This window comes from Ipomoea triloba, chromosome 10 (assembly GCF_003576645.1).
Source record: "Ipomoea triloba cultivar NCNSP0323 chromosome 10, ASM357664v1".
Lineage (NCBI taxonomy): Eukaryota > Viridiplantae > Streptophyta > Magnoliopsida > Solanales > Convolvulaceae > Ipomoea > Ipomoea triloba.
In genome coordinates this window covers 15984595-15998441 of record NC_044925.1, presented here as the reverse complement: position 1 = coordinate 15998441, position 13847 = coordinate 15984595, and the positions used below count along the sequence as shown (strand labels likewise).

Here is a 13847-nt window from a genome sequence, read left to right as displayed (position 1 = left end):
CGAAACATATAAACAGGATTAAGATTATGTTGTTCAGAGAAAGAGAGAGGAACTAAACAAGTCTACGTATTTCCGTGTGTTTTATACTTTAATTTGTTTCTTACTTGTCCTTTCTCCCCAATAAGAAGTGGGGAAGAAAGAGAAGAGCAAGGGTCGGAGATCAAGAGGACGGAGAGTTACTTTTATATGGCATTCACAACTTCTCTCTCGTTATTCTTTCTTTTTTTATTTTTAATTTTTTATTTTGTGGGTTTAAACCCTCCCACATCAGTCATCACCATATAATCTCCTCTTTTATATAAAGGATCATGTGAAAGAGAAATAGGATGAAAATCAAGGGTCCAAATTAGAGATTTTAAAAAAAAAACGCCCTAGTATTATTCTAATTTTGTGTAAGTAATTTAATTTTTTTGCCTTCCAGTGCACATTTTTATGTTATACAGTGCACATTGTTCCTTCTTCCAGTGCACATTGTTATGTCATACAGTGCACATTGGTATGCCATACAGTGCACATTATTTCTTCTACCTGAGCACATTGTTGTGCCATACAGTGCACATTATTCCATCTTCCAGTGCACATTTTTATGCCATACAATGCACATTATTGTGCCTTCCAGAGCCTTTTTTTCTAAATTGTAGATGACAAACTTTTCTAAAAGATCAATTAATCTTGATCACTAATTACTAATTTGAGTTGAATATTGTTTGTTTGTTTATTATTTATGGTCGTTTATGATTTATGTTGAAGATCTTATATTAAATTTAATTTTTTCAATAATTGTTTCAAATCTTTGTGCCTCCACTGCGCATTTTTTGCCTTCTAGTGTACATTTTCACTTCTTCCAGTGTACATTTTTATGCCTTACAGTGCACATTGTTGAAGTTCGTAGTGTTAGAAAAATTCATACATGCGCAACGGAAGCATCAAATCGTTTTTTCTAAGATTATATTCTATGTATTATAATAAGAGGGAGTTAGAATATTTACCCTTGAAGCGTGCTTTGGCAGAATCAACAGCTTGAACCGTCCAATTTCTAGTCTGTCCACCGGCCGGGTACGTGAGAACTCTAAGAGATTTTTAAGTGAAAACTCTTTTCTTGACAAATCTATTTTTCACTTCTATTTCTTAAGAAAGAGGATAAGGCTGATATATATAGCCTGGTTTTGGCCCAAAGGTGCTAGCCTTTAAAAGCCCAAAACTACCCAATATTGAATTAGTTCATTAATAAGTTATTAATGTATTAATTCAATATCGATAACTCTTTATCGATTTCTTTTAAATTTCTCAGCATTACCACGAACCATTAATGTGTGACTTTCTAGCTAGGTTCATAATCAAACTAGCAACGAGTAATATTTAATAACTCATTATTAAATAACTCGTAAGTCATGAGTAACACCTACTAGTATGCCATGACTACCTAGTTGACAATGAAATATATTTATATATATTATAATGAACCTTTCTGTTACAAATATCATGCAACATTCCTTCCACACAACACTTGTTCCGAATCAAGTAAAGGTCATGTTCAAACTTGGTCAAATCCATAAACCTGGTCAATATGTCTACTCAATATTCTTAACCTGAAGTCCAACTTTATTATACTCTGGCCATAGATTCTCGTTGTATGATTATTGAATAGACTGGAACATCCTTGTTACCTCAAGGCGGTTGATTCTCTATTGAACACATACATGTCTCCGTACAATACAGAACTAGGCCAGCAAGTATACTTGTAGTCCCATAAGGAAAAAAAGGCGCATACTGGCAAAAACTAGTCCACCATATGTACGAGACAACTATGTCGTCTCAAGTCAAATGATTATTACATACTTGTAACATACATCATACCGATGACACGTAGGTAAACACCATGCGGTACGTTCTAGTCAGGCAATGTTCAATGACTTGTTATCTAACAATCATCTACATGTCCACTCTCTGTATCTCATACAGAATGGCATGAGACTCACCATAAAAAGGACAATGTGCTTAGTCTTATCGGAATTCTAATGCCCAATTAGAATTCCTATGACTAGGAACATTTTTACAATACTTCATTTATTAATTCTTCGTCACTCATATTCTTAACTATTAAGAATGAAAAATTAAGAAGATTGTATGGAATAATATCAAATATTAACTAAGCCAAAATAAATAAAACAATTATTTATTGTATTTATTTAATAAGAAATTAATGCACAAAACAATAAACGTTGGCTCCTAGGGCATACATGTCTAACACGTAGGTGGCGATTTTTTTTTCTTTTTTTATCTATGACTGAGATTCTATCTCACTTCTCACCTGCAACTTTTATCTCATATAACACGTAATGTTGCACTCTCGTGCGAACTATCGCCCAAGTAGGAATTGAGAACGCTCCACAGCCGTCCACGTGTCCAGATCAACGAATCAAATGCAATTTTTAAAAAATGACGCAGTGGCATTTTCGTAAATAACTGGAACTTTGGTGCACCTAGTTTCACTTGCAAGTGCACCTAGTTTCACTTACAAGTGCACCTATTTTCACTTACAAGTGCACCTATTTTCGCACCTATTTTTCACTTACAAGTGCAAGTAATTTACCTTGTTAATATTCATTCACCTATTTTCACAAATATTTTCACTTACAAATGCAAGTAATTTACCTTGTTAATATTCATGTCCATGGTGCAACCTAGGTGCACCTAGTTATAACATTAGCTGCACTTAGTATTGACGCTCAGTGTACAATTCAGTTGCACTTGTAATATAACTAGCTGCTCACCTAGGTTGCACCATGGACATGAATATTAACAAGGTAAATTACTTGCAAGACCATATTACTTGCAAGTTTGCACAAATTACTTAATATTCAAATTACAAATGCAAGTAATTTACCTTGTTCATATTCATGTCCATGGTGCAACCTAGGTGCACCTAGTTATAACATTAGCTGCAATTAGTATGAGCCTTAATAATATGATGCAAGTGGATTAGGCCCATTAAGTTATAGGATGGATTAGACATCTAGGTTTAGTCCAATCCACCATATGCCTATATAAGCCTACATTGATGGGGTGCAGGACTGATCGACAATCATATAGGACCTAAAGTTATGGTACTCACATTGCTCAGAAATACCAGTACATCATCTAGGATTCTAAGTCAAGTGTGAGACAAAACGATTAACACATGCAACACAACAAGGCATCAACTATGACTGGAGATCAATACGATCTATGCTTCCGCTATTAAGAGGTTAGGTTACTCGTAGATTCATTTTGTATATGTTTAGACAATATTTCTTGATCTAACATTTGGTATCAAGAACCTTTATAATTTCTGCCTGGTTGTTTGTTTTGCTTAAAATAATATTAAGTTGAATATACATTAAGTTTAGTATATGCTTTTGTTTTCAATTACATTCATTCTAGTTCATCAAAATATGCATATAAAAATATATCTTTTGATGTAATTGAGGAAAATATTATGTATATTTTGAATGAATTATTTGAATTGATTTAAGATGGCTAAAATTAATTTTTTGGTTGATTTTGAACTATTGAATCAATTTCAAAATTGAGTTAAGATTTTAATTCTCAAAATCTGTGACTGGAGTTGTCTGTTTTGTTCCTCGCTGCTTTGTTCGCCGGAGGACTGCTGGCCTTGTGTTTGCCGGTTAGACGACGTTTGACGGTCGACGGCGCCTTGTGGTTTGTTGTGAGCCCAGTTTGATTCGAAAGATAGGGCCGTGCTTATCCGCCATGGATACGAAGATCAAGTGAGCAGGCTTTCTGGACACAGCACAATTATTAGAGTTGACTACCAATTGCAATTGGTATTCCAATCCTGTACGTAAAACTTCATGCATAAAAGATTAGATTTGAGTGTTCTACTTGCAACAAGAGTTTCCACTCTTACCAAGCTCTTGGTGGCCGATTATGGGGAGGGCGCCCGGCAACTCCGGTGGCTGCGGGTTTGCGCAGCAGCTCCGAGGGGATCGGACCTCCATCGTCCATAAATTAAAGCTGCATACAGGTTTGCGGTTCTGGCTGGCGATAGAGGGAGGCATTGGCTGCCATGGTGCCGACGCTCTCTCTTCCTCCTTCAACGGTGTTGGATTTGGTTGGGTGTTACGTACAAGTTTGCCGGTGATGCTTTGGAAGAAACGTATGACTGGTTACTGGTACGCTAGCTTCCTATTAAAATGCAATCTACCTTTATTTACCATTTAATTTTGTTTGCGTTATTTAATAATTAATTACATATTAATCTTGGTACATGGTAATTATGTGGTTTAAATATTGCCATTTTAATGTTACCTTGATTAATATTATATATTATTTTGGCAAATGGTAAATATATAATAATATTATACATATTAATTTTGGTAAGTGGTAATTATTTAGTTTAATATTGCCATATTAATATTAATATTACCTTAATTAATTTGTATATTATTTATGGCATGTAGTAAATGAATTAATTGCTTGTTTTGGAATATTAATGCCCTTTAATTTTTCCTTCATTATGGTTTTAAATTCATAATTAAATTATTATTCAATTTTGAACAAATTATTAACTTTTAATTTGTTTGAATTTTAATTTTAATATTGAATATTCGGTTTAAATTGTATTCAGTGTTACAATTTAAATATTTAATTGTGGAGTTTGAGTTCGTAATATGCATAATCTGAGCGTGCTATATATGTGTGTGTGTGTGTGTGTGTGTGTGTTTGTGTGTGTGTGTGTATTTATTTATTTATTTATTTATTTGCACTAATTATATTATTTGATTGTTATAATTATGCCTTTAGAAAAGCATGTTCATTAAGATCGAATTTAGAGCCTTTTAGGACTGAATTAATTGCTTATTATGCATGATTTAGTACCTTTTAGGTGAATTTAGTGCCTTTAAGAATAGATTATGCATATTCTTACTCTTTCAGTCAATACTCCACTTCTTTTGGAGGATTTCAAAGCACATAAAGTACATAAAACTCTTCACAGTACTACCCTATTTAAAGCCTTATCCTTAGGTCAATCTACATTTATATAGATCAACCAAACGATTTTACTTCAAATATGAGAACACATGATTTAGGGAAGTTTCTTGGGAAGGAATACTAGTTCCCTGGCCCTGGCTTTCATACCTTGCTGGCTCAAACCGCCATATTGCTACTAGTCCCCTTGCCACGCTACTCTGTCTAAGGAATTGGTTTTTAATGGAGCCTTAGCACCAACCAACTTTCCTGGGAATATACCTAAGGATTATCTATCATGTTTTGGTTTAATTTGTTTGATTAGGCTTTAAATACCCTTGCCGTTGTGATTATGTTCAGTTTTGGTCAATTAAAGAGTAGCTACAACATCTTTAATTTACTAAAATTACATATTAAGGATTAATCACATAAAGTTTAGGCAAGAAACCTTGTAGTTAACTCTGCGTTATATAACGAAATTTATCCACAGGAAATTTTGTTATATTTAAAGGGTTAATTAGGATAAAATACTAAACTATGATCATAATTTGCCCACTGTGATTATGCATCTGCATATAGCTTGGTAGTTTTGTCATTAAGTGTAACCCCTCGGCATTTTCGTAAGACTAAGGTTCGAAAAATATTTCCTTAAGCTATGACATTCATGAAATAGTCCCTCGAGGCTTCAAGAGAATTTTTTTAGGAAGAATAGTTGTTATTAAGTTGCGATCGTTCGTGCCGGTCACGAACCGTAAAATTTTAGGAGCTGGTATTCGGACCCGATTATCCTAGGAAATGGATTATTAGACACCATATTATTATTCTTGAACTTCCTATTCAATTAAATCAGCCCATAGCAGCGAAAATTTATTTTGATCGTACATCGCTAAAATTTCGCGGTGTACCGAACCTAGCCCAATTTTGAGGTTTAGTCTGGAATAAATTTTTGGTTTCGAGAATTATTCTATCCAGATTATTTTCTACCGAAACTTTATCTGTTTGGACCCCAACTGATAAGTTTGAAAATACTTCATTATTTTATTCTATTTTTTTTTCCCCATAAAAACATCTTACCTCAAAAGGAAGAATACCCAAAGCCAATTTATTCCATTTGTTCTTCTTCTTCTTCTTCCTTGGCTGAATTTCAAAAGAGAGAAAGAGAGGTGACTTCCACCATTTTCCTCCATTAAAACCATAGCCAAGCTTGTACACAACTCTCCAATTTGTTCGGTAAGATTTCAATATTATTCGGTTAAAAAGTCTTGATTTCTTCCCTAGAACTTGATTGTAGGTAAAGATTTCTTAAATATGTTGTTATGGTGGTGTATTCTACCTAGGGTTTTTCGGTGAAACTTGGGGATAAAGGTTCAAGACTACTTTTACGGTGATATTACCCACTTGTGAGGTAAGGAATTCCCTTAAGTTGGAATTAGTCACTTGAATTTGGATAATTGATTTTAGTTGAAATATGGTGTTTTTGGAGCTTTGGGAATATTTTCGTATACAAGTTCATAGCTTGGATATGCTTGTATATGTTGTATTTATGTCTATATAAGCTTATACTTGTGGAAATAGAGAAAGGAAATCAGGACAGATTTCTGTCAGTAACTTCCGTGAATTTCTGGGAAAAATCGGTAAATTATTTTGGTCCAATTGTTTTTATACATGTAGTTCTATAAGTGTAGAAGCCGCATATAAACTTTCATAATTTTTGGAGTAGTATAAGTATGGTTTTCGGAATTTTTCCCAAAACTGGTCCAGAGAAGGAAAAATGCTGGACAGCACACTGCCAAGGGCAAAAATGGAATTTTCTGTGTAAATTCGTGAACCTAGGTGACCAAAACTTTTTATGAACATCAAGTACTATGAGTTAGGGTTCTACCATAAATATTTCAAGTGAAAAAGAGTTCGGGAACTATTTTTACCGGCTCAATCTTTCGGACTGCGCAAAACTGTAATTTCTGGACAGAAACTGTCAAAATCAATTTTGACAAAAATATTTTTTTTGTAACAAAACTAGTGACGAAATTTTGGGATGTCACAACCATATTTGGATGAAATAAATTATTTTGAAAATACTATTTGATTCCAGGAAAGAAAAAGAAAAATGTTTTCAAACCCTTAGTTTCTGGAATAAGGTGGGGACCTTCGGGAAGGCTTAAACGCCACGGCCCGGGGTTGGAATAAGGTTGGACCTATGGGAGGGCTGGAGTGCCATGGCCCTAGGTTGGGATAAGGAGACCGACGGGAAGGCAGGGAAATGCCACTGCCCAAGGTTTGAGAAGGAGAATTGAGAAATGTTCCAAGTGCTTACTCAGGGGAAACTAAGTGGAAAATTTTTAAGTATGAAAATTATTGTTATTCTGGGCTGCGGTTCAGATTATTATAGAGCTGCGGTTCTATATGCAGTATGAAAATTATTGTTACTCTGAGCTGCGGTTCAGATTATTATAAATATTAGAGCTGCGGTTCTATTTGCAAATGATGAAATTCCTGGAAATGTGAAATTTTGCAAACTTGTCTGAAAAGGGCATGAAAATTATTTTGAGTGGCAAGTTATGACTTCATTCTTATTTGAGAAAAGCTTTATATGATTTAACGTTTATACGCTATTATACTATCTATAAATCGTTCGTTACAAGCAGATTTTCAAATCACGGTAAAACTTTATAAAGCTTTTAGATTATCTATGTTTTCAAACCTTTGTCTACTTTTAAGTGACAAATGGATTTCCTTACTTAGCCGTCGTGCTAACTACACTTCGTTGTGTTCTTAACAGATGTCTAGTGTAGGCTTGTGTAGCCCACCTGACTCGGATCCTTCCGAGTTGGAGTTCCCTATCTACGATCATGATGATTATGTACAGTACTTAGTTGATGTCGGCCCGTATGCTCCTGGATTCGCTCCTGACTCTCCAGCACCGGCTTATGTTCCTGCTATTCCTTCCCCACCGTACAGTCCTCCTCCGACTTACCCAACTACACCCTCTCGTATCCCGGTTCGCAGTAGCCAGCCAAATTTTCTAGATGGGGCCAGGTCTAGGTTTGGGTCTTTTCCGGTAGAGGTGTTGGAAGGGAGTGATCCCTTAGAATTTGTTGTCTTTTATCCCTGTCCGTGGAATCTCGCTCCTTCGGAACATTGGGATGAGTGGTCCATGATGTACACTCCTAGTTACTTCCTAGATCATCTCACCTGGGTTGCGGGCAACTGCCACCTTGTATGGGGGACGTACTCCGAACCGGAGTACCACCCCTTAGAAGAGGATGACTGATTAGAAAGGTTATGGGAGGAACCTTTTTTTTTGTGTACATGTATCTTTTGTAGCCATGATGAACTTAGCTGGCTAGTAAGTTGTAATTAAACTCTTGGATATATTCTGGTAGTTAGTGTAGCTACCCCTTTTGCTCACCTATATATATATGTATGAAGATATGTTGGGTAATGATGATGATGATGTGAAATAGTTTTTTTGTTAGCCTGTGCACCTAGAGTGAACTCTGTCTGGTCTTGGCTGGGTTTAGTCTAGGTGTGGCGGTAACTACTCCGGATGTACGGTATAGCCGAGCCGGGGTGTTACAAGTTGGTATCAGAGCCTAGGTTGAACCTTCGGGAATTAGATCGAAGCCTAAGTCCGAGCCTAGGTTGAGTTCAAGTTTCAAGTCAGCTTAGGTTCGTAGAGATTAACCTAAGTCGTTGTTACGGTATCATGAGCATAAGCTTTGGAGCAGAGTTGGAACGAAAGTCCGGCAGCATAAAAGGGGGTATTTTACTTTTACTCTACAGAATCTTACGATTCTGGTTGTTGAATAATATGATCAATGTTTGTGATTTCTTGCATGTGTTAATCCTTGCATGGGATTATTGTGAGTAAGCTGGCTAGCGTAATGCGTTAATTATCCCTATGCTGAGGTAGAAACCCCTGCTTAGCGGGTATGATAAAGTGAATGTTAGGGGACGTTGTATAGGACTTAAGTAGGTGCTATACTGACTGCCTAACTAGCTAACCCTTGAGGACTCTTATACTTCGGATACTAATTTGGATCTATCGTCCAGTGAAAATGCCTCCAAGACGCAACATGCCTACCAGTAGCAACGAGAACGCCTCTGCAATTGATCGTATGGCCCAAGCGATGGAGCGAATGGCTGAGTTCATGATGGCTCAGCAAACCCAGAACCAGAACCAAGGACAACCACGAGTCGATTATGCGAAGGCGATAGCAAGCCGACAACCACCACACTATGCGGGAGAAAAAGATCCGGTTATTTTAGAGGAGTGGATCCGGACGTTTGACAAACTGCTCAACGCAGTGGATTGCCCTGCAAATCAACGAGTACCTTCCGCGGTCTATTATTTAACGAAAGCTGCAGACAACTGGTGGACATCAGAAGGACCTGATCTTCTACAAGACCCAGAGTTTGGTTGGGAAGAATTCAAGGAGGAACTGAGGGGACAGTTCTACACCGAGCGTATTAGAGGGATTAAATGCGAGGAATTTCTACGGCTAAAACAGAAGGGAGCAACAATCGAAGAATATCATGACCAGTACGTGGAACTAATGCGTTTCGCTCAGGAGATTGTACCTAATGAAGCAAGTAAGGCACGAAGGTTTGTTCGAGGATTGGACTGGGATGTAAGGAGGGCGATTGCGCCATTCATGTGCTCTACCTTGAAGGAGGCGTACGATAGAGCCTCAGACCATTACCAGGTGTACCTAGATCAACAAGAAGTTTATGGCCGAAATAAAAGAAAGGCCGATGACAAGTCACAGAAATCCGCACTGGGAAACAAGAGAGTGAACCAAGGTGGCTCCAACCTAATATCAGGAAGAGGAAGGGAAAGAATTAACGAAGGAAACCGTTTTACTTGTTCAAGATGTGGAAGGAATCATCCAGGAGTGAATTGCCAAGGAGCGAGGATTAAGTGCTTCACATGCGGTCTTTCTGGGCACAAGTCCTTTGAGTGCCAGAGTCGGGTAGACAGTCCTCAAAAACTCCTACAGAACGTGAACCAAGGGAGAAGATTTAATGGGAATACTGGTCAGAGACCCGCAGAGATAGGAAACAGAATGGCCAACTCTCAGTCAACAAATCCGGGAGGACCAACAAACGTCGCATCTGGTTCCAACCACAAAGGGAAGCAAGTGATGGGAGAAGGTAGCACGGGAAACCAAGGCAGAATTTACGTCGTCAATAGCACTCAGGCCCAGGCTAACGACGCCGTAACTGGTACATTTCCCATAAACTCAGTACCTGGAATAGTGTTATTTGATACAGGAGCTACCAATTCATTTATATCATATGCATTTGCTGATAGACTGAAATTAAGGCCTACTATTGAGCTAGATCTAAATGTCAAAACTGCTTCGGGAATAGTAGTAGCCTGTAGAAATGGTTATGATAACATTGCGATAGAAATAGCTGGAACTAGCTGTCCCAGAAATCTCGTTCGTTTTGAACTTGAGGGCATTGATGTAGTACTCGGAATGGATTGGTTGGATAAGTATAAAGCTCAGATAGTGTGTGATGAGCGGAAGATTGTGTTACGAGGACCAGAAGGGAGGAGAATATCCTACCGAGGGATTGACAAGCAACACGAATCCAGGTTGTTGACAGCGCAGAAACTGAAGCAGTATATGCACCAGGGATGTGAAGTATACCTCTGTTTGGTGCAAGGTTCCGAACCAGAAGAACTCGAAATCGATCGAATCCCAGTTGTACGCGAATTTCCTGACGTGTTCCCCGACGATCTCACAGAAATGCCACCGGAAAGAGAGCTGGAATTCACCTTTGATCTCGTACCAGGAACCTCACCTATCTCGAAAGCGCCTTATCGAATGGCACCGAAAGAGATGGAGGAACTAAAGGCACAATTGGCGGAATTACTGGAGCAAGGATTTATCAGACCAAGCGTATCGCCTTGGGGTGCACCGGTACTGTTCGTTAAGAAGAAGGATGGGAGTCTTAGACTGTGCATCGATTACAGGGAACTAAACCGAGTCACAGTAAAGAACAAGTACCCGTTGCCTAGGATCGATGATCTATTCGATCAGTTGAAAGGAGCGGGAGTGTTTTCAAAGATTGACTTACGGTCAGGGTATCATCAAGTGCGAGTCGCGAAGGAGGATGTGCCTAAGACAGCATTTCGGACGAGATATGGGCACTATGAATTCACGGTTATGCCATTCGGAGTGACTAACGCCCCAGGAACCTTTATGGACCTGATGAACCGAATTTTCCTTCCCTATTTGGATAAATTCGTCGTCGCCTTCATAGATGACATCTTGGTCTACTCTGAGACACCGGAGGATCACAAGGGACATCTTCGGACAGTGTTACAAACACTAAGGGAAAAGAAACTTTTTGCGAAATTGTCAAAGTGTGAATTTTGGAAAAGAGAAGTTGCTTTTCTTGGACACGTAATCACCCAAGAAGGGATAGCAGTGGACCCAGCTAAGATACAAGCTGTACTTGAATGGGAAGCACCCAAATCAGTTACGGAAGTCCGTAGTTTCTTAGGTTTGGCGGGTTATTACCGAAGATTTGTTCAGGACTTCTCAAGGATAGCAAAGCCGTTGACAAACCTGCTCAAGAAAACGACCAAGTATAGTTGGAGTGAAGAATGTGAGCAGGCATTCCAAGAACTTAAGACGAGATTGACGACTGCTCCAATATTGACCTTACCTGTTGGAGCGGAAGGTTACGAGTTGTACACGGATGCATCTCACAAGGGACTAGGATGTGTTTTGATGCAAAATGGAAGGGTAATAGCATATGCTTCTCGCCAATTAAAAACTCATGAAGCTAACTACCCGACGCATGACTTAGAACTGGCAGCCGTGGTATTTGCTCTCAAGATTTGGCGACACTACCTCTATGGAATCTCATGCAAGATTTATACGGACCACAAGAGTTTAAAGTACATCTTTACTCAGCGAGACCTTAATCTAAGGCAAAGGAGATGGTTGGAATTGATCAAAGATTATGACTTGGAAATCCAATACCAGGAGGGCAAAGCAAACAAGGTAGCTGATGCCTTGAGTCGAAAATCAAACCATGCTCTTTGGGTATTACCCGAACAATTATGCGAGGATTTTCAGAGACTCAATTTGGAGATACAGATGTGTGGTCAGGTGGAACAGGAAATAAAATTTTATTACATGTCGGTGACTCCAACCCTATTCCAGGAAGTCAAACAAGCACAAGAAGAGGACAATTGGGTAGGGAGCATCAGGGAGAAGATGATTGATGGAAAACATGGTCCATTTGAATTACACCCAGATGGGAGTGTAAGATTCCAAGGTAGGTGGATAATACCAAAAGGGTGTAAGGAGATAATGGAACAATTAATGAAGGAAGGTCATTATACACCCTATTCAGTTCATCCTGGTGGGGATAAACTGTATAAGGACTTAAAACAAAATTTCTGGTGGTCGGGCATGAAGAAGGATGTAGCTGAATTTGTGGCTAAATGCTTGAACTGTCAAAAGGTCAAGGCAGAAAGAAGTAAACCAAAGGGATTATTGCAGCCATTAGAAATTCCGCAGTGGAAATGGGACTCAATCTCGATGGATTTCGTGGGAGGATTGCCTAGAACCAAGTCTGGAAACGATCAGGTGTGGGTTATTGTCGATCGACTAACTAAGACAGCGAGGTTCATTCCAATGAACAAGACATGGTCCATGGAAAGGTTGGCAAGAGCCTATATTAAACACGTGGTTAAATATCACGGAGTAGCGCAAGATATCGTTTCAGACCGAGATTCACGATTTCTATCACGTTTCTGGGAAGCGTTGCAGATGATGATGGGCACTCAGCTCAAATTAAGTACAGCTTTTCACCCTGCCACTGATGGCCAAACGGAGCGAACGATACAGACATTGGAAGATATGCTCAGAGGTTGTGTACTTGATTTCCAAGGTTCATGGGATGAGCAGTTGGATTTCATCGAATTTTCCTATAACAACAGCTATCATGCAAGTATAGGAATGGCTCCTTATGAAGCGTTGTATGGGCGAAAATGTCGAAGTCCTCTATGTTGGAGTGACAAGAGCGACGTTGTTATACTTGGACCTCAGTACCTACAAGAGACTACAGAGGCAATCAAGGTGATTCGAGAAAGGATGAAAATTGCACAGGATCGTCAAAAGTCCTATGCCGATTTGAAACGACAATTCACCGAACATCAAGTTGGAGAGAAGGTGCTATTGAAAATCTCACCAACTAAAGGAGTCAAGAGATTTGGAAAGAAAGGAAAGTTGAGTCCTCGCTATATAGGACCCTATGAAATCTTGGAAAGGATAGGAAATTTAGCCTACCGACTGGCCCTACCAATTGAGCTTGACCGGGTGCATAATGTATTTCATGTTTCTCAACTTAAGCGGTATGTACCTGATGCATCCCATGTATTGGAACCTGAGGAATTGGAGATGGATGATTCGTTGGAATACGAAGAAAGGCCAATTCGAATCTTAGACTCTAAGACCCGAGATACAAGAAGGAAATCAGTTAAAATGGTCAAAGTCCAATGGTCGAATCATAGCCCGGAGGAAGCCACGTGGAAGTTGGAAAGCGTTATGATGGAACATTATCCAGAGTTATGTGACTCAGGTATGTAGGATCGATTTACTTGCTATATGCTTAAATAAATTTGCGTACTAACATTAGGCATACTAAGATTCTATTATGTGTAAGCGAAGGTAAGTAGTAATCTACTTGAGACCGTGCAGTGTAAGAAGGAAGTTTCGGGGACGAAACTCTCTTTAAGGAGGGTAGACTGTAACCCCTCGGCATTTTCGTAAGACTAAGGTTCGAAAAATATTTCCTTAAGCTATGACATTCATGAAATAGTCCCTCGAGGCTTCAAGAGAATTTTTTTT

General features: G+C 38.7%; 1 protein-coding gene across 1 annotated transcript; it reads left to right on the top strand.

The window, feature by feature from the left end:
- The first annotated feature begins 9029 nt into the window (after positions 1-9029).
- On the top strand, positions 9030-10290 carry LOC116033204. The gene is made up of 2 exons (XM_031275962.1): positions 9030-10197; positions 10286-10290. The coding sequence occupies exons 1-2, from the start codon at positions 9030-9032 to the stop codon at positions 10288-10290; spliced, it is 1173 nt and encodes a 390-aa protein (XP_031131822.1).
- The last annotated feature ends 3557 nt before the right edge of the window (positions 10291-13847 follow it).